A 20,110-nucleotide genomic window follows, 5' to 3' on the forward strand; every position below is an offset into this window, starting at 1 on the left:
AAGACAACTTGTAATTTTGTGAAAGGAGATAATTCCTGTGATGTATTGAAGATGAAGGATTCAGAGCAGTACAGAGATAAATTTTTTTTGCCATGAAATATAAAGTTTTTGAAGTTTGAAGGTGTGTATTTTGAGCAAGTCTTGTTTTGTATTTGAGTGTGAAACTATATGGAACATGATCTAAGTTAAAATCAATTAAACCTCTTCCCAATCACTCCCCAGTTTCTACAGTTCAGTCTACTAGTGAGTGACACATTTCCCCTTGACTCAGATTACCCATCTATTTTATTTTCTAGGATAAGATGTGTTTTTATGCCTTTAAAAGTATTATCTGATATTTCTTAATTTTGGGAGGAGGGGTTTCCTTAGGAACATAGGTATATGGCTAACATCTAACTCTGTTTTGGGGTTGTTTTTTTTTTTTTTAAGATTTTATTTATATATTTTTAGAGAGGGGAAGGGAGGAAGAAACAGAGGGAGAGAAACTTCAGTGTGTGGTTGCCTCTCCTGTGTCCCCTACTGGAGACCTGGTTCACAGGCTGGCACTCAATCCACTGAGCCACACCAGCCAGGGCTAACACGGAACCCTAAGAAGCACCAGAACCTTTTTTCTTTGCTCCTCATCACTGGAGCTGCCTTTGTTATGAGGTGTAAAGAGAACCCTCTGGGAAACTTTCGAGGTTTAGGATGGTTAGCTGAGTGCCTCAAACAAACTTGCCTTGTAGGCATCTTTAATGTTAGATTATTGTTTCACATATTTGTTTCCGGGAATGGTTGGGCAATCCAAGAGGTAATATGAGGCCAGGTGGTGGAAGTTCTAAGAACTCAATGGTATTGGAGTCATGAATCAATAAGTGATAGTTTGTATGTGTTTTCTGGCTTATTTTTAGTTCTCAGTATTAGGCATACTCTCCCAGTACCTCAAAGAAGAATGCAAAGATGTGTAGGGTACATGTCCTTTTAAGGTGCTGGTAGTCAGGGATTGATATGACTGGTAAAAAGGTCATTGATGTAATGAAGGCTGGAGAGGTAATCCTTACTTATTTTTTAGCTTGTGCAATTTGCAAATCATTATGGGTTATACAGTGATGACATTTAAATTGTCATTTTATCTTCATTTATTAGCTGCATTGTTCCCATAAAGAGAAAATTCTCTGTGATTTCGTTATTCGGTTGTATATAGTTCATATCTAGTTAAATCAGAATAAATACTTGATTCTTGCTCTTTTTTTTTTTTTTTTTTTTTTGCCAGCTTTTAAGCTAATGAATGGGTTCACTAGCATCTTGAAGCTGATTTTCTTCTTTTGTGTAATGAACTCAAGCATTTGAACATTATGGATGTATTTAAATCCATTGCATTTATGCATGCACAGATTTTCTCCTTTTTGGCCAGTGAGAACCTCTGCAGGTGTGCTCCTGAGACCCTTTAACACTGTCCTAATTTTTGATAGTTTCCTTGCTTTCCAGCATAACAAGATAATCCAAAACCCATCTTGCCTAATTTATGTCACAGATCTGGAATTTGAACAGGAAATTGTTTTTCAGTATCATCATCTGAGTTCATCATTATTGCTACTGGGGTTGGTTCCTTGCTTCCAGTCCTTTTTTTCATTGTATAGTGTGAGGAAATATGAAGATGAAAACATTAGTTCATACTTGTAAAGTCAATTGAAATTTCGGATTTTCCTTACTTTTTTTTTCTGTATTGAATTTATTGGGGTGACATTGGTTAATTATATAGGTTTCAAGTGTGCAATTCCATAATACATCATTTGTATATTGTATTGTCTCTTCACCACCCCAAGTCAAATCTCCTTTCATCACTATCCTCCCCTTTATTCTCTTCTACCACCTCCCACCCCCTTTCCCTATGGTAATCACCATATTAACTTTTTCTATCTTACAATTTTCTTCCTTTCTCCTACTTAAAAAAAAAAAAAAAAATCCAGATTCTCAAGGACATCAACATTTACTGTATCCTGAACAGACACCAACACTTTTATTATAACTACCATCACTGTCACCAGCAATGTGATTGCTGAAAACAAAGAGGATGCAAGAGTTAGAGTTTTCTGTTGTAAAGTAATTCAAAGTAGTTAATCTCTGAGTGGTTGTACCATCAGTTTAATGTAAAATTAGTTACTTGTTTCATTTTGCTCTTGATTTTGAAGGATTTTCTTTAAAAACATTTATTATAGTCTAATCCTATCCCTGTTCACTTTTTCAATCTCTCCTTCCCAGTAGGTAACATTTTTTTTAAGTGCATAAATATATATCCCCTAGGCCCTTCCTTAGATTAAGTGAAGAGTACTCTAAGGTAGAGGTCCCCAACCTTTTTGGCACCAGGTACTGGTTTCGTAGAAGACAGAATTCCACAGACTTGGGTTGTGTGGGGATGGTTTCAGGATGATTCAAGCGCGTTAACATTCAAGCTCACCTCCTGCTGAGCCTCCTGGTTTCTAACAGTCCTGGATCTTGCTGGTTCCCGTCCTGGAGGTTGGGAACCCATAGTCTAGGGGATTCCTGCATTGGGTAGAAGGTTGGACTTCATAACTACTGGGGCCTTGTCTTAACTGTACAACCATCACCATGATAGGATGTTAAAACATTTTCATCACCCCCAAAAAGTACCATTGTGCCCATTTACAGTTAAGCCCTGCTCACACTCCCAGCCTCAGACAACCACTATTTCTGCTTTTCTGTCATTTCTAGACATTTTATATAAATGGGATAATACAATAATTATTTTGCTTCTGGCTTCTTTCATTTAGCATAATGGTTTTGAAGTTCATCGTGTTTTGGCATGTGTCGATAGTTCTTTTAAATGCTAAACAATATTGTATGAAAATACAACATTTTACCTACTCACTAGTTGATTTTTTTTAAATAATGCTGCTATGCATATTCATATACATCTCTTTAAAAGGAAATATATTTTCATTTCTTTTCAAGTGGATTCTTAGTAGAATTGCTGGTTTTTATGGTAAATGTATGTTTAACTTTTTAAAAATTTACCAAATGTTTTCCAGTATGCTTTACCCTTTTACATTCACAGTGATAATATAGAAGGGTTCCAGTTTCTCCCTAACTTTGCCGGCTCTTGGTATTGTCTGTCATTTTGAATTTATTCTAATAGATGTATAGCAATATGCCATTGGTTTTTACTTTCCTTAATAACTAATGATATTGAGCGTATTTTCATGTGTTTATTAGACATTTGTATATTTTCCTTGGTGAAATGTTTATTTAAATCTTTTGCCCACTTTTAAAATTGAGTTGTTTTAATACTGATTTTAGGAAGTTTTTAAAACATGTTGTGTTTGTATCAGATAGATGATTTGCAAATATTTTTTCCCAGTCTGTAGATTATCCTTTTACTTTCTTAATGGTATCTTTTGAAGCACATTTAAATTTCTGGAAATACATTTTACAGTTTTTTCCTTTTGTGGTTTGTGCATTTGATGTCACACTGACACTTAGCCCAACCTAGAGTCATGGTTTTCTTGAGTTTTCTTTTAGGATTTTAGTTTTTACATTTAGGTGTCTATAATCCATTTTGAGTTAAATGTGTGTGTATGTTGTGTGGCAAGGACTCACAGTTTTTTGTTCTGTTTTGCAATTGGGTATCTAATTATCCCACATAGTGTGTTGAAAATACTCTCTTTTCCCTGTTGAGTTATGTGGGCACTCTTGTCACACAAATCAGTGGACCATAAATATAAGAATTTCTTTAGGGACTCTGTTCTGTTTATTTTTATGCCTGTCCTTTTCCCATTACCACAATGTCTTGATGAATGACTCTGGCTTTATGGAAGATTTTGAAATTTGGCAGTGTAAGTCCTCCAACTTTTTATTCTTTTTTTGTAAATTTTTAAAAATTATATTTTAAATCCTCACCTGAGGACATGCCCATTGATTTGAGAGAGAGAGACATTGATCAGTACCTCCCCCCACACCCCAACATGCACCTCAATTGGAAATGGAACCGGAAACCTTTTGGTGTACAGGAAGAGGCTCCAACCAACTGAGCCACCTGACCAGGGTAACTTTTTGTTGTTTTCCAAATTGTTTTGGTTATCCTAGGTCCTCTCTGATTCCATAGGAACTTTAGAATTTGTTCGTCAGTTTCTTTTTTTTTAAAAGCCTCCTGGGATTCTCATAAGGATTACATTGAATTTATACATCAGTTTGGGGAAAATTGCCACCTTGTTTGAGGCCTCGGTGTAACCTGGGCTTGTGCAACCTCAGGCCTAGTAAAAGCTGAACTGTTTGTCCTCCTCACTGGCCAGCGTCTGAGAAGTCATCTCCAGTGATAATGCTCTTGGGTCTGTTCATCACTTACTGCTCTAAATGGAATGAACCTTCTTCCAACATAGTACTTGAGTCCTCATAGGGTAACACTGATGGAGCTGGGTGGTAGGGGAGAACTGAGCAGCTCCAGACCTAAACACCATAGATTCCCACTGTCCTTACCTGAAATCCAGCAGTTTTTCACACATATATGCTTCTCAGATAGTTTTATCCCTTTGATTGTGAAAATGATTCTTTTTGTCAAAAGTTTACAGGTTTCTAGTTGCTTCTAAGCTAGAGGATTTGCTGATGTCACTTGGCTATAGCAGGAAGTATCTTCTCTCTTATACCTGAGTGTTAAATTATGTAACACGTATGAGAAAGTAGGTGCTGCTTTGAGTTAATTACTGACCAGTTGTCCTGAATTGGGAACCAAGGAGCATTCATTTCTTTTGGGGGAAGTAAGGGTGGAGATACGGACTGATCTAGTCGCTTTTCCCTTCCTGGTTCATATGTATAGGTCGTTTTGTAAACTGGGAATGATTAACACATTGAGGGATCACTTTTACTTTTATATTATGTAGATGTACCTAGGATACTTGTGGTTTATGACTATGGTCATTTTCTATTGTCAGAAGAATTTGAGCCAAGGATTATGTGTTTTCTTTCTTTTTAATATATTTAAACATGATGATTTTTTTTTCATTGTCATTGTATTTTGATTTTCTGTAGCAAAATTTGAGTTTAGTAGTACTCCCTTTTTGCATTTAATAAGTGGGTATAATTCTTTTCGATTATAACTAAAAATCTCTTAGTTTATGATTAGTATCTATATAATAAAATGATTTGAATTATCTTTTTTTCTGTGAAGATGCCTTTGTAGTAATGGACTAATGTCCTCAAACTACCTCAAACTTTTTAATGAGGGCAGGGAGTCTCTTTTGTTCATATCTTTTTCCCATTGTCTAACAGAAAATAAACAATATGGGCCCTGGCCTGGTAGCTCAGCTTTAGAGTGTCCTCCCGATATGCCAGGGTTGCAGGTTCAAGCTCTCTAGTCAAGGCACATATAAGAACCAATGAATGCATAAATAAGTGGAAAAACAAATTGATGTTTCTCTTTCCCTCCTTCCCTTCCTCCTTCTCTCTCTGAAATCAATAAATAATTTTAAAAAATGCATGATTTTGCTCAATATGTTGTAGCATTGCCATGTTGCATTAGGTTGAGGTCTCAAAGGTTTTAGGCCTAATTCGTGCTCTTGGTGACTGATCTTTACCTATTTATAGCCTTTGGAGAAGAGTATAAGAAAGTGGACCAGAATGTACTGTTTGGGGAAGAAACACAGAATTGAGGAAGATTCTGGTTTGATTAAAGGAATAGGGTGTATGGCATGTAAGTGAAGTGAAGTAAGCTCTTTTTCATTTCCTGTGAGATGTACGGGGTGGTGGAAAAGTAGGTTTATAGTTGTTCGTCTGGAAAATAATACAATAATAAATTATAATACAAGAATAAACTCTGTTTCTTGTACTCAGAACTGTAAACCTGCTTTTACCCTACCCTTTTTTTGTTGTTACCTGTTTGATGAGTTTAACCCATGTCAGTTTTAATAGATTACTTAAAAATCTCATCTTCAGTATGTGAAATTGTAAATTTTTTATACTAAAATCTGTGCTTTCCTTCTTTTTCCTCTTAGGACATTTACTACAAGATCCTATTGCACCCATCAACTCCACCTGCCAACACTATGTCTGCAAAAATTGTAAAGGCAAGAAAATGATGATGAAACCTTCATGTAGTTGGTGCAAAGACTATGAGCAGTTTGAGGAAAACAAGCAGTTAAGCATCCTAGTGAACTGCTACAAAAAACTGTGTGAATATATAACACAGACCACGTTGGCACGGGATATAATAGAAGCAGTTGACTGTTCTTCTGATATTTTGGCTTTGCTTAATGATGGATCATTGCTTTGTGAGGAGACAGAAAAACCCTCAGATTCATCCTTTACTTTGTGTTTGACACATTCCCCTTTACCTTCGACCTCAGAACCCACAACTGATCCTCAAGCAAGTTTATCTCCAATATCTGAAAGCACCCTCAGCATTGCTATTGGCAGTTCTGTTATCAATGGTTTGCCTACTTATAATGGGCTTTCAATAGATAGATTTGGTATAAATATTCCTTCACCTGAACATTCAAATACAATTGATGTATGTAACACTGTTGACATAAAAACTGAAGATCTGTCTGACAGCTTGCCACCTGTCTGTGACACGGTCGCTACTGACTTATGCTCCACAGGCATTGATATCTGCAGTTTCAGTGAAGATATAAAACCTGGTGATTCTCTATTACTGAGTGTTGAGGAAGTACTCCGCAGCCTAGAAACTGTTTCAAACACAGAGGTTTGTTGCCCTAATTTGCAGCCCAACTTGGAAGCCACTGTATCCAATGGACCTTTTCTGCAGCTTTCTTCCCAGTCTCTTAGCCATAATGTTTTTATGTCCACCAATCCTGCACTTCATGGATTATCGTGTACAGCAGCAACTCCGAAGGTAGCAAAATTAAACAGAAAACGATCCAGATCAGAAAGCGACAGTGAGAAAGTTCAGCCACTTCCAATTTCTACCATTATCCGAGGCCCAACATTGGGGGCATCTGCTCCTGTGACAGTGAAACGGGAGAGCAAAATTTCTCTTCAGCCTATAGCAACTGTTCCCAATGGAGGCACAACACCCAAAATCAGCAAAACTGTACTTTTATCTACTAAAAGCATGAAAAAGAGTCATGAACATGGATCCAAGAAATCTCACTCTAAAACCAAGCCAGGTATTCTTAAAAAAGACAAAACAGTAAAGGAAAAGATTCCTAGTCATCATTTTATGCCAGGAAGTCCTACCAAGACTGTGTATAAAAAGCCCCAGGAAAAGAAAGGGTGTAAATGTGGGCGTGCTACTCAAAATCCAAGTGTTCTTACATGCCGCGGCCAACGCTGCCCTTGCTACTCTAACCGCAAAGCCTGCTTAGATTGTATATGTCGTGGCTGCCAAAACTCCTATATGGCCAATGGGGAGAAGAAGTTGGAGGCATTTGCTGTGCCAGAAAAGGCCTTGGAGCAGACCAGGCTCACATTGGGCATTAATGTGACTAGCATTGCTGTGCGCAATGCTAGTACCAGCACCAGTGTAATTAATGTCACAGGGTCCCCAGTAACGACGTTTTTAGCTGCCAGTACACATGATGATAAAAGTTTGGATGAAGCTATAGACATGAGATTCGACTGTTAAATCAGTGGGTCTTTAAACCTACCTCTGGTAGGGAAATAGCTACAGTTTAAGGCAGCTATGGTTTTGTTGGTTTAACTTGCCGGAGCTCCTGCATATAGATCACTTGTATCAAGTGTTTTCATTGCTAAGTTATATGTGTTAGTGTCGGGGAAATAGTTTGCAGATAATGGAGGAGTAACCTTACAACTATATGTCCTTAGTTCTTACAGAACCTCATAGTTTGAGAACAAATGCTGATGTAACTGATTTATACAAATGAACTTTGGCAAGGAAAATAACATTAACCTCATTGTTTATGGTCATGCTTTGTGCGTAATCAAAGTTTATGATTAAATGGAAGGAAGTGGTATCTAGTCAGTACATAAAGATTGTGCTTATTTTTTGTGAAAAAGTAGCCATTAGTTTGTTCAGGAGACTCAATGCTGGCTTCGGATGCCATCGATGTTTCTCCTGTTGAAAAGCTGATATGTCCAGCTCAACCTTTGTGCTGACATTACCATTTCTGATCATGAAAATTGGCTACTGGTGTATGTAGCAGTTCTTAAATCAGCAGTATTATGAAAGAAAATTTGCCCCTCATTAGAATGTTGAAGAAATCTGTCTTTTAAAAGTGAACAAACTGAAATTCTGTCAGACTGCATATGTTTAGCTACTTAAGCTACAAAACTTCTGAGTTGAGCTCCTTTTTTTTTTATTTAAGTCTGACTTATTTCTAGGGAAAAAAATTCTTCACTTTCTTCACTGTGAGCAATGTTCTATTTGATAAATGAAGTGGAGAAGAGCAGTTTTATTCTGAAGCTGATTGAGTTTAGACTATAGTATGTGACAGAATTTAAAATATATATATAAAAGTTTTATTTAGAAATTGGGATGTATTTAAAATGATTTTGGAATAATGTCCCCAAATGTATCCAGATTTATACATTATACTTATTGCTATTGGCCACTTTGATTTTTTGTTTCCTCTTATAGTTTGCCACAGACTTTATTTTAAATACGCTTTTTTTTTTTTAGGGTGCTATTTGTTAGGAAGGCTTCTTTATAGAGGCCTAATAAAAATGCCTTTTTTATGAAGCCTGTGCATTTAGGTAGGTTTGAAGCTAGGAGGATTTTCTTAGAATGCTCTTTTGCATGTAAAGCACAAACTGTGTTTCAGTTTAAATGCACTTCTTTCCCATTAATTTTTATGGGGAAGATAAGTGAGTCACAAACATTCTGTTGAAGGGAAATCTAGTCAGTTGCTTGAAAGAGCACAGCCCAAATAAAACAAGGACTGACTAGGTTGTGAAGAAATAACCTTATGATTTAAAAGAAGAGTTGCTGCTTTGACAGTGCTTATTTAAAGAACAATACTGCTGGAAAATTTTCAATTTCTACGTTCACCATCTCTCATGAGATCTGACATATGCTGAAGTTATGTTTTGATTTGGCACACAGCATGTTCAATGATGGTTACTCACCTAGTACAAGACATGGAGAAGAAACCTTTGGACACAGAGCAGATGACACCTCCTTCTGTTTTGTAGTGTATCCTGGTGTCATTTTCTGTGAATGTGGTCAGGTAGAGTTGTTTTTGTTGTTGTTGGGCTTTCTTTTCTTTCTTTTTCTTTTCTTTTCTTCTTCCTTTTTTTTTTTTTTTTGGTCTCTTGGTGGGGTGGGGGTGGGCTAAAGCCATAGGAAGAAAAATGTGATGTATGTGTCCAGTATGTACTATTTTGTTTTGTTTTGCAAGAAGAGTTGAACTATTTTTGATAACAAGAGTAAATGGTGGAAAATGCTTCTTAGTTGTCTTGTCTTTATTTGCTTTCCAAGTTTCAGAAGTTTATTTAATTCCTAAGTGTTAGCAGTCTCATGAAACATGTATTTGCCTGAAGTTTGTAAGCTTTGTGTTGAACTCAGATGCCCTGCTACATAAACTTGTAAATCTGTTCTTTATTCATTATTCATTGATCATTGCAAAAATGACTAGAAATGAGATTGTACTCATGGATAATTAGGATATATTTTACAAATCTCCCAAACTTTCCTAATATTATGATCTTAAAAATCATAGAGTACTTTATTGCTTCCCAAGTTTGATAATCTTAGGGGTTTTTTGTTGTTTTTTTTATGCATGGGAGGTTGGCAATATAGAAAAAGTGGAAATCATTAGTATGTGAGGGCCTTGATTGTTAATGTAATATTGCCAATGATGAATTCAGGTTGTTTTTAGCACAAGTTTCCCTTTTTTATGCTGGTATTCTCACTGCCACATTTTGGAAACCTGTATTACACCTTAAATCTATCAATAAATGTTAGTTTTCTAATTCTATGTTGTAGAATACTGAGGAGTTTGGGATAGCACGCTCTGAATGGCCTATATTACATATATTTGGGGAAGAGTAATTAATTACAGTGCCTTAATTTTTACATTGTTTTTCTTTATACCATAAGTTATTTAGGAATACTGACCAATGGCTAACTAGGAATGATGAAGAAATTATTACTGAAGTAACTGAATGTACTTTATCAAGATTTGAAACCATCAAAACAATAATAGTATTTAATATGACACATCTTCACTTGTTCTTTTGAGTCTTTGTTATTAACATGTGATGAAATGATCTTTCACCTTAGGTTATAGAAATTTCGGAGCTGACAGTTTTATCATTTTTGTTAGCTGGCTTAATTATACCTTCCCATGCTGAGGTGTAAGGGTATAAAGAATTCCTTTTATTTCACTGTGTTCTTAGTTTGCTTAAAACAACTCTGGTCACCTTGCAGAAGAAAAGTGAAAGCTTTACAACATATGGAAAATAAAATTTCCCATAGTATAGGTAACAAACATAAAATGCTTTAAAGAAATACTAAGTTCAAAGTATAGTATTGGAATCTAATACTTAGATGGCACTTTAACTCTTCTCCCTCCTTTAAAAAAATTACCTTATTGGGTACCCAAATAATCAGTTACATATTCTTTTAAAAGAATATTTTATATATAAGACTAAAATTCCCTTTGATCCCTGTGAATCCCTTGTTCCCAAACCCTGATCCTCCTTCCCATCCCTAGAGGAAATCACTTCTCGGTATGAGGTGTTGTCCTTACAGATATTTCTTTATAGTTTTCTCAGGGGTTCAAAGAGTTACTGTCTTTGAAACTCAAGCTTGTTTACAATGTTACCCAGATAGAAAAAAAATTCAAGTGTGATTAAAACCCCAAGTGTGTAGTAATTGATTATCTCAGTGAACGGGATTCATATTTGACAACTTGTCTTTATTTAGTTTTGGAGAAAGGGTAAAACAACAAAAGTTAAATCATGCAGGCTTCTCCACCGAAACACACCTTAACATTTTCAAAAGTTGACAAATGACATATTTAATCAGTCTAGAGTTTTATAAACACTTTGAACAGTACACAGTGACATAGATAAGATGCAGGGAAAATACACAGAATTTTATTTGATTACTTTGCAATTAATGTTACTCTATGAAACTCATTATTTATTGACTACTATTAAGATCACAATAAACCTCAATTTAAACTTTTATCAGGGAGCCTGGGATATTGTAACAACTTGAAATTTCCAGTTGGGCAGTAATGATTATATGCAGCATGATCTTTACCAGAAAGTCAAATATATACTATATCTTAGTTCCTCAGAATTCACATTTCTTGCATTCAACTCTAGGAAAGGAGTACAGTGAAACACATTCTTATGTCTGAAAATGCGTTACTTTGGGTAACCTAAATTAAAATAGCCATATCTTAAATGGAATGATATTGGTAGATTGCTTTTATATTATAGAATGTTGAAATCAAATATTGACCAAAGTGAAAGGAAGAGGAACTTTATTTAGTAAGAAGGTAAAAATGTAAAACCAAGTTAAAAAAATTAAACGTATATTTGAGACTCAGATTTTTTTTTTAACTTTTTTCTGAGTCTTAGAAATAGTTTAGATCATTATGGATAATAAAACCTTCAAACCATATATGACTTCTTAAAAAATGCACTTTTTAAAGTATTTTTAATATGAAATAAGTAATTGCTTTCCTTTCCTGGTAAAGGTTGGATGGATAGATGGTAAATTTCATGTATCATATTTTTAATCCTAAAAATTTGCCAGTGTATTTAGGTTATAGCATATAGTGTTTCCCTCAAATTTAGTCATTTTTAAGTTTTAGTTTGTTGTGAACTATTAGAGATTAGGTTTGAATAGCTATCATTTTTTTCTAATAGTTAAATGTAAGATCAGTTCTGATCATGGAGATAAAACAACAGGAAACTGGGAGGATACTGACAAGGATTGCTAACTATTACTGTACCAGTTGATAGTGCATTTCCTAAATTCTCCTTTTCTCCACTTTTTGCTAACCACGGCTCAAAGGTTTATTTCATTATTTGGCCTTCACACTAGCATAGGAACCATAGTGGGGTGGGAAAGGAAGCTATTCTGACATTCAGGACTTCTGGTTAAAAGAAGTTCTGCGGGGAAGAGTTGATTCTGACAGATGAATGTTAAAAAGTTTCTTGGGGGTTTCTATTCTACTATCAGAAATTTCCATACTTTTTATAGTTCAATTTTATTTTCAATTTTATTTGTTATTACAGAATTTGGCTATATTGTGACTTGTGGAAAAGCGTAGATGTCCATAATGAACACGTCTACCACTATAGTAAACATGAAATAACTTACTCTTATGGGTGGTACCACTCTTCTACTTTTGTGATAAATATTGAGGTGGATGCAATATTTGTAGTAGTAGTTGTCAACATGAAGGAATAATGCTTAGAGTGAGGCCTTTACATTGGGTTAGCTTGATATATTAAATGATGAATATGTCTAGTAAGAATTTTCATATATCATTTGTCTCCAAGTAGGCCTTTTGATAGGAAGTGTAGATGGGATATCAGCTAAATAGAGACTAATAAATCATTCAATAATTTTCTACAAATAGGTGAATTTAAATTTTTTTTCAAGTGAGTCAAATTCCATACTTGTTTTCATTTAACAATTTTTTTCTTTAGGTTTTGTATAAGACCCACAGGGTGAGAAGGGGATTATTCAGAACTTGCCAGTAAGGTTGGAAGGCCCAGTGGTTACAATACCTGAGGATGTAAAGTGACTAGCAGTTTGGCAGGTCATTGTGAAATAATACATTAACCAAGTAAGTTCAAGATCTTTGAACTCCAGTACACACATAATTAAAAGAAGTCTCTGAGATGTTTTGGCAGTGCTTTTATTACCAGGGCTGATTCAGTTCTGGAGGCCCTTAATGCTTTTTCAAGTTCCAGAATTTTTTTAACTCAAGTTTTCTGCAAGTGAAATTTTCTTCTGGGCTCCATAGGAGCCCTGAGGGGCCTCAGGGATGCTGGACAACAGAGGCAACTCCTGTTTTTGTGCAGAGAACTGTGCTTGACACTGTCCCCAGGAGATCCTTGGTACGATCCTTGGTACATTCAGGGATGAAGAGTGCTGCTGGTTCACAGACTTTGGAAGGTGATGTATATCATTGTATTTGCTTCTGAGGAAAAGCTCTGTAAGAGGTTTGAGGCAAACTGGAAGAGTCTCCCAAATTGAGTACATATATCCAGACCTATTGCTTAGAAACGTAAAGTTCCTAATGCAGATAGACATTTGTAGAAATCAAAGCCTTTTAAAAAGCAGTATGCAAATTAGGAGATCTCTCCACAGAAAAAAAATGTAAAATACGTTATCTCCCTTTCATACAGACACTGGCAGCTATTCTTCATCCACAGACTGAAGCTTTCCACATTTCTCTGAAAGGCTTGAGGTTACTATTTTACTGCCTTTGTTTCCAATTTCAGAGGGAGGGGCAGGTTCCTCTGTTTCATAATCTTCAAAACTGAAAGAAACAGGAAAAGTGAGTTACTGATTTTGTAAAAGAAAATTTTGATGTCTGGATAGAAGTCAATATGGCAAACTTGCAAAAATACCCTCAGTGGTTAAACGGCAGCTACAAACAACTGAGCTACCCTGGAGAAGACAACACTCTAGAACAGAAAACACGTTCCTCCTGTTCTGAAAGCTCAAGTTTATGTTAAAATTTGTTGAAAATATGCTGTATCAAGGTTTCCCTAGGGGCCTTGATAGGAATGAGAGCATTAGAAGTGATGCTAGCTAGCTCGGTTAGGGAGGGTGTGAAGTCCCATGAGCTTTACATGAATGCTTTCATGGAGGTGGCTTCCATGTAGAGTGGGGAACTTTCTCAACTCGTATTGCTTCATAGCTTTCATGGCTTCTAAGAAGGACATTTCATTGTGCAGGTGTGTACATGGAGTAGACTAAAGCCATTCTTTGCAGAACTCTACCACATATTCCCCCTGCTTACTCCCCTTTAGAGTTTACTGATAACCTCGGGGTTCCACATCCTCCAGGCTACCTCTGAGGGTGGCTTTAGGCAGGAATGACATATTTTATCTCATGGGCTGCTTAAAATATTAAATTGATAGATGTTCTCAGGCTATACCTGAGCCTAGAAAAATATACATGGTCAATTAGCAATTTCTGTTATATACTTGGAATAGCTGGCTTAGCCTTGTTACCCTTTGCAATGGACTTTTCACATTTGTGCAGAAATTTCTGGACATACAGTCCTTTTATTAAGAAGGTACCAAGGCTGGCTAGTAAGGGAAAATATGCTGAGGTAGGTATATCCAGAAGGTGTCACCTGCTTAATTTTCTAGAACCTTTTTGAATAGAGACTACCAAAAAAAAAAAGGCTATCTGATCTTTGGAAAAACTCTTGAGTAGTTATGGATCCTATAAAAAGTTATCTACAGCATAATCATTTTGCAAAAATATTCCAGTCCTTAATTTCTGTTTCTACTCTTTCCCCCTATCTCCTTGAGGCCTCAATGTAACTGGCATATGCTGGATAAGGAAGCAGTATGGAGGAAAATATCACTGGAAAGGGAGCAGGGCTGCAGTGTCAAGACGCTGTGACTGCTCATTTCCTGTCAGAGTGAAAAACATTTTACCCTTGGTGCCCTAACTTGCTGTCTGAGAGCGCTCTCGGTGTCTTCAACACGTCAGTGCAGATTTGGGAATAAGTTAGAGTTAAGTCTGACCTAAGACTCATTCAGTAAATATTTGAGTTCCTGTTGCTAAGCATGAGCCAAATGCTAGGTATACAATGGTGAAAAAGCCTGAACCAGTGCCTTCCTCACAGAGCTTGTAGTCTGATGGAGGCCATCTGGAATAGTGGTTACGTGGTTTAGCTTTAGAGCATGGACTTTGGAAGTTCCAATCTCAGTTTGATTACTTAATGTGACTTTGGGCACGTTGCTCCCTCTGCATCAGTTTCCTCAACTGATGAGATGACACAAGTTCCTTCGCGTCATAAGAACTGAGTGAAGATTTGGCAAAAGGGCCTATAAATTATAAACTCTTGGAAAATATGAGGTATCAGTCTCATGATGGAGAAATGCTAGAGCTTATTGAAGCAGGATGGTGACACAACCTGTATTTGGGGGGCAGGGTCTTAAGTTTTTTGTGTACATTGCTTGTGAATAAAAAGGTTTATAAAAATACATTCTTTTCCCCACTATAGCCTCATAGCAGAAATGTGATTTCTAGCAATGGATTTGATCCCACCTAGTGCGTGAAGATACTCCAGTGCCTTTAAGGGTGGATATAGTGGAATGTCACTTGCATTTCTTTTGTATTTTCAAGGAACCAAGAGCAGTATTATGCATTCCAGGAACTTTGGAGGACATGCATGGATTGAGGGAGCTCATTAAGAACTTCCTGTCAGGGTCCTTTTGTCAGTGTCCTGGAGACTCTTAAGTCAGTGGTTCTCAGCTGGGGATGTCACAATTGGGTGGGTTCTACTGGTATCTAATGAATAGAGTCCAGGGATGCTGCTAAACATCCTACAATGTGCCAGACAACTCAGAACCGAATTACTAAGCTTAAAACGTCAGTGCTGTTGTTGACAGACTCTGCTCTAACTTGCCCCTTCAGCGTCAGTGCATCTCAGGGTTCTGAACTAAGCTCTTCTCATTGTGTACTTCCCTGGGCAATCAGTCTTTCTCGTGGATTGTTCACCTGTGGCTTCTAAATGTACATGTTCAGCCTCAGGCTCTTTCTAAACTGGAAACTGCCTATATGGCTCTTTTGGTATAAAAGCACATACAAACCTGAACTCGCCTTTCTCAGACCCCTGCCCACTTGAAGCCAGAAACCTAGTCATCCTGAGTTCCTCTTCCCTCCTGTGCCCTCCCCTCTTCAAATCCAGCCGGTCTCTGCTACCACTTTCAGTATCACATGGATGTGGTTCTGCCTTTTCCTCTCATTATCACTGGTCTTTGGGGGCACCATACTTTTGTGCTTGGATTACTGCAGTAGTTTTCTAACAATAGTCTTCTGGCCTTCACTCTTGTCATACACCCTTTGCTACTGCCACACTAGGTTATTTACCATGTAAGAATGGGTTATGATCTTGGGATCTAATGCTAATGTACATGTTTTTCAGTGGCCTGTGGTGCCCTTCCTCTGGTTAACTTGGGCTCATTTTAAAATCTGAGGTGTCATTTAAAAGGTTCCTGATTCCCAGTACCTGAGCTTACCACCATTTATTTAGATGTCCATAATGGCTTTTTTAATTGTCTCCCTGCTTCTCTTCTTGCACCTATAGTAAACTAGCAGATAATCTTCAAGAAATGTTAAGGAGGGTTACATTACTTCCTCGTTAAAAATCTTACTCAATAGCGTCCCTAGGCCCTGCATGAACTGGCCTCTGCTAATTTTTCCAACCACATTTCCCTCTGTTGCTCACCATTCCCCAGCAAAACCAGCCTTTTCAAGTATCCTCAATACACCTCCCTGTGTCAGAGCCGTTGCTCATGGTTTTCCCTCTGCCTAGGACTTTGTTGTTCCCTGCTTTCTGCATGACTGTTCCTTAACTTTGTCATTCCCTCTTCAGGAAATTCTTCCCTCAGCACCTTAAGTTGCAAACCTCTCTCCATTATCAGTTTTTCCCTATTTCCTCCATAATTATATAATTAACTGTCTTCCCCACTGGCCCGTATAGTGTCCATTTTGTAACTCACCATTTCCTTGGGCTGTAGTGTAGTGCCTGGCACTAGGGACTTAAAATGAATCGTTGAATGAAAAGTGATGTCCTAACGCTCTTGTGAAATGATGTGGCAAGTTGTTTGATCAGTAAAACGGTGAGGGTGCAGAAGTCATCTTGAAGTCACTACAGACAGAACTATAAGAGCCTCAATCTTGTCCTGCTCCCCAGGAATTCCTGAGGCGGGGAGAGAGTTAACCAATTCTTTCTAAATGATGTCTTCCAGGTTTATTGACAGGTCACTGGGATTCCTCTGGGTTCCAATGAAGATAATTTTATGACCTGTTCTCGGTTAATTTGACTGGCCATTTTTGAATGAGTAAAGGGGTCAAAGGAATAAAGCAGAATTCATAGGGTTCACAAACAGTTCACTGAAAACCCTAGCTATCAAATTCAGAACAATTCTTTAACTTAGTATTAACATTGTACTTGTGAGCTTTAGAGAAAATGGTTCCTGTAATTTTTTTTTGCTAGGAATATGATTGCATTAGAAACCTGTTTCTCTAAGTAAGTTTCCCTTTCAAATGAGCAATTTTCTGGGCAAAATTATTAAGGCTGGTTCTTAAGATTCCTAGGATGGAAGTATAAAAGCTGGAAAGAGCAGAAATAATGACTAGCATATATGTGGTCTGACAAAAGATTTGTATGCAGTTTCAGGGTATTGTCTGGGAGGTTTAGTTTAATTCCAGTTTGGGGGTTCTGATTCTTTACAGGAGCAAATGGATAGAAGAGTTGATTCAGGGCTTATCTCAGGAAATCTAACACTTATGGTAGCTAAGCATAGAATGAAATGTCAAGCAGTTCTCTAATTTGGAGTGTATAATACTTTAGAAATAGGAGTAGATGAATTTTACCTTTACACTTTTAAATTAAAAACAGGTATACTATGCCACTGACATCAAATGGATTAACTCAAATACTTGGGAAGTTGGATATTTGGTTAATGAATTTTTCTGTTGACCCATTCAATGGCTAGGAAATCTTTTGTTTGAACTCTTGTTAAAATTTCCTAATATGTACCACCTACTTTCCTGCCTCAGAAAGTTGATATAACTTCATTCTTTTTTAAAAAAGATTTTATGTATTTTTAGGGAGAGGGGGAGGGAGGGAGAAAGAGAAACATTGATCAGTTGCCTCCTGCACACCCGCACCTGGGGACCTGGCCCGCAACCCAGGCATGTGCCCTGATTGGGAATGGAACCAGTTATTTTTTGGTTCACAAGCCAGCCCCTAATCCACTGAGCCACACTGGCCAAGGGGATATCACTTCATTTTTGATGGCTGAAGATCTCTTGTAGTTCCCCAGGGTCACAAGACATCAGTTAATTCTTTTTTTATTTTGGATGTAGACAGTACAAAAATTTCAATGAAACAGCCCTGACTACCGTAGCTCTGTGGATTGGGCACTGTCCTGCAAACTGAAAGGTCACTGGTCGCCTGTTCCATTCCTACTTAGGGCACATGCTTGGGCTGCACGCCAGGCCCCCAGCTGGGGCCTTTCGAGAGACAGCTGATCAATGTTTCATTCTCACATCAGTGTTTCTCACCCTCTCTTTCTCCCACCCTTCATCTCTCTAAAAATAAATAAAACTTAAAAAAAATTGTAACCTTTAAAATTTTTTTGGTTAAATATATTCTACCTATGAACTTGAAGGAGGGACAGGGTTTCATTTATTTTCATTGCCCATCACAGTGCCTGGCCTAGAGTAGGTACGAGTGAATATTTATTGAAATAAATTAAAATTGGGCTTCAATGCAGAAAAAGTGAAAACACATCATAACTTCAGGTCCAATAAATACTGTTTACTGAGCATTAAAAAAATGACACTGAACTATTCTACTTGTAAGATTATAAATCATGCCCTGGCATATTAACTTGTCATTCCTTCTCTTTCTCTTCCCAGGCCCCAATATACACATACAATGCTTTTGTCCCCTCCCCCCACCCTACCCACTCCCATTACTCCTGCTTTGCTAAATTCTCCCACTTCACTGAGGACAGTCAGGCCCCACACAACCCCAACTGCAGACTTGACTCTCATTAGCTAAGCTCCCGGGAGACTGTTCAGGTGGATTTTCGGCTGGCCTTCCTTGACTATAGCACCTTATTTTCCAGTGCTAATGGAAGTAAATGTAAAACTCTTACAAAGAATAATTCATATAAGTTTATTTAAAATAAAGGAAAACCCACCTTTAAAAACATTCAGTAGCAAACAGATCTAAACTACATAAACGTCCAATAATAGGGAAATGATGAGTTACTGCTTGAGAACACTGAAGCATTGAAAGTCATGTTTATGAAAACACTAGTAACATTAAATGTCAAAAAGAAATATACCAAAGGAAAAGAACGGTTATCTCTGGATGACCGAACCAAGAGTGATTTTAATTTGTGCATTTTCCATTTTTTTTTAGCAGCAAATCTTTATTTCTCTACTAATCAGATAAAGGCTCTCAGAATAAAAGGAATTACAATTAATCTAGGTTAATAAATGTAAAACTGTTGGTGAAATGCCAGAATATTCTGTAAGAAAGTATTTTATGATAATGTAAAAACCTCAGCTAAAAACCTGAAGTAGTCAAATATTAGTTAAATTGGAAGAAAAGCCTGTTTCTGATTATTGCAGATCTCAGTTTCTTAAGATAGCAACATGGGGTTGCTTTACACACTTTTTTTTTTTTTAATCCTCACCCGAGGATGTTTATTGATTTTAGAGAGAGAGGAAGGGGGTGGGGAAATAGAAACATCTATTGGTTGCCTCCCGTATGCACCGTGACCAGGGATTGAACTTGCAACCTAGGTATGTGCCCTGATGGGATCAAACCTGCAAACTTTTGTTGTATGGGGATGATGCTCCAACCAACTGAGCTACCCATCCAGGGCCTACTTCACCTAATTTTTGTAGAGCTTTTAACTATTCTATTGCAGAAACCATAAGAATGTTAATTATAAATAAATTTGGTGTCATAACCAGTTGTCTTCATATAGGGGTACATTTAGTTGAGTAAGTTTATGTAACTGATATCCTGCCTTTGTGGTTTTCCCTAATGGCATTCATTAGCTTGGCTAAATTTACTGGTACACAAATTCTGTTGCATGCTGTGATTACGTTGTGGTGCTGGATGTGATGATCAAAATGTTTGCAGCCTTATACCTATGGAAACCTATGGTCCTCTTTTCACCTCACTGAAATCCGGAATCATTAGGTTATTTATTGGAGACATAACCTAAGTACCAGCCTTGAATCAGGCACTTGGCACAAAGCCTACCTATGATTGTTAGATGGTAAAGTAGATGGAGAATTTCAAGTTGTTTTTAGAGGGCCAAGTCATCAGGGCTCCTGCAGTTATTCGTGTAGTAAGGGTGGCTGCTGGATTACTGCTGCCTCCAGGGCCACTCAGTGAACATCTGCTGAGGATCTTCTGCAGCCCTAGCGGTCTGCCAGATGCTGGGATTA

General features: G+C 37.2%; 2 protein-coding genes across 4 annotated transcripts in view; one reads left to right on the top strand and one right to left on the bottom strand.

Moving 5' to 3' along the window:
* The window catches only part of MSL2 (MSL complex subunit 2), a 33,063-nt gene extending 23,710 nt beyond the window's left edge, over positions 1-9,353 (top strand). For both annotated transcript variants that reach the window (XM_045199794.3, XM_053929348.1), the window contains one exon: positions 5,985-9,353. In XM_045199794.3, the coding sequence (XP_045055729.2) occupies positions 5,985-7,576 (1,592 nt within the window). In that variant the 3' untranslated portion in view covers positions 7,577-9,353. The remainder of the gene's footprint in view (positions 1-5,984) is intronic.
* A 1,455-nt stretch (positions 9,354-10,808) lies between these two features.
* PPP2R3A (protein phosphatase 2 regulatory subunit B''alpha) overlaps positions 10,809-20,110 on the bottom strand; it is a 147,290-nt gene continuing 137,988 nt past the window's right edge. For both annotated transcript variants that reach the window (XM_053929347.1, XM_045199793.3), the window contains one exon: positions 10,809-13,421. In XM_053929347.1, coding sequence (XP_053785322.1) covers positions 13,298-13,421 — 124 coding nt within the window. In that variant the 3' untranslated portion in view covers positions 10,809-13,297. The remainder of the gene's footprint in view (positions 13,422-20,110) is intronic.

The sequence above is a fragment of the Desmodus rotundus genome, chromosome 8 (genome assembly GCF_022682495.2).
Source record: "Desmodus rotundus isolate HL8 chromosome 8, HLdesRot8A.1, whole genome shotgun sequence".
Taxonomy (NCBI): domain Eukaryota; kingdom Metazoa; phylum Chordata; class Mammalia; order Chiroptera; family Phyllostomidae; genus Desmodus; species Desmodus rotundus.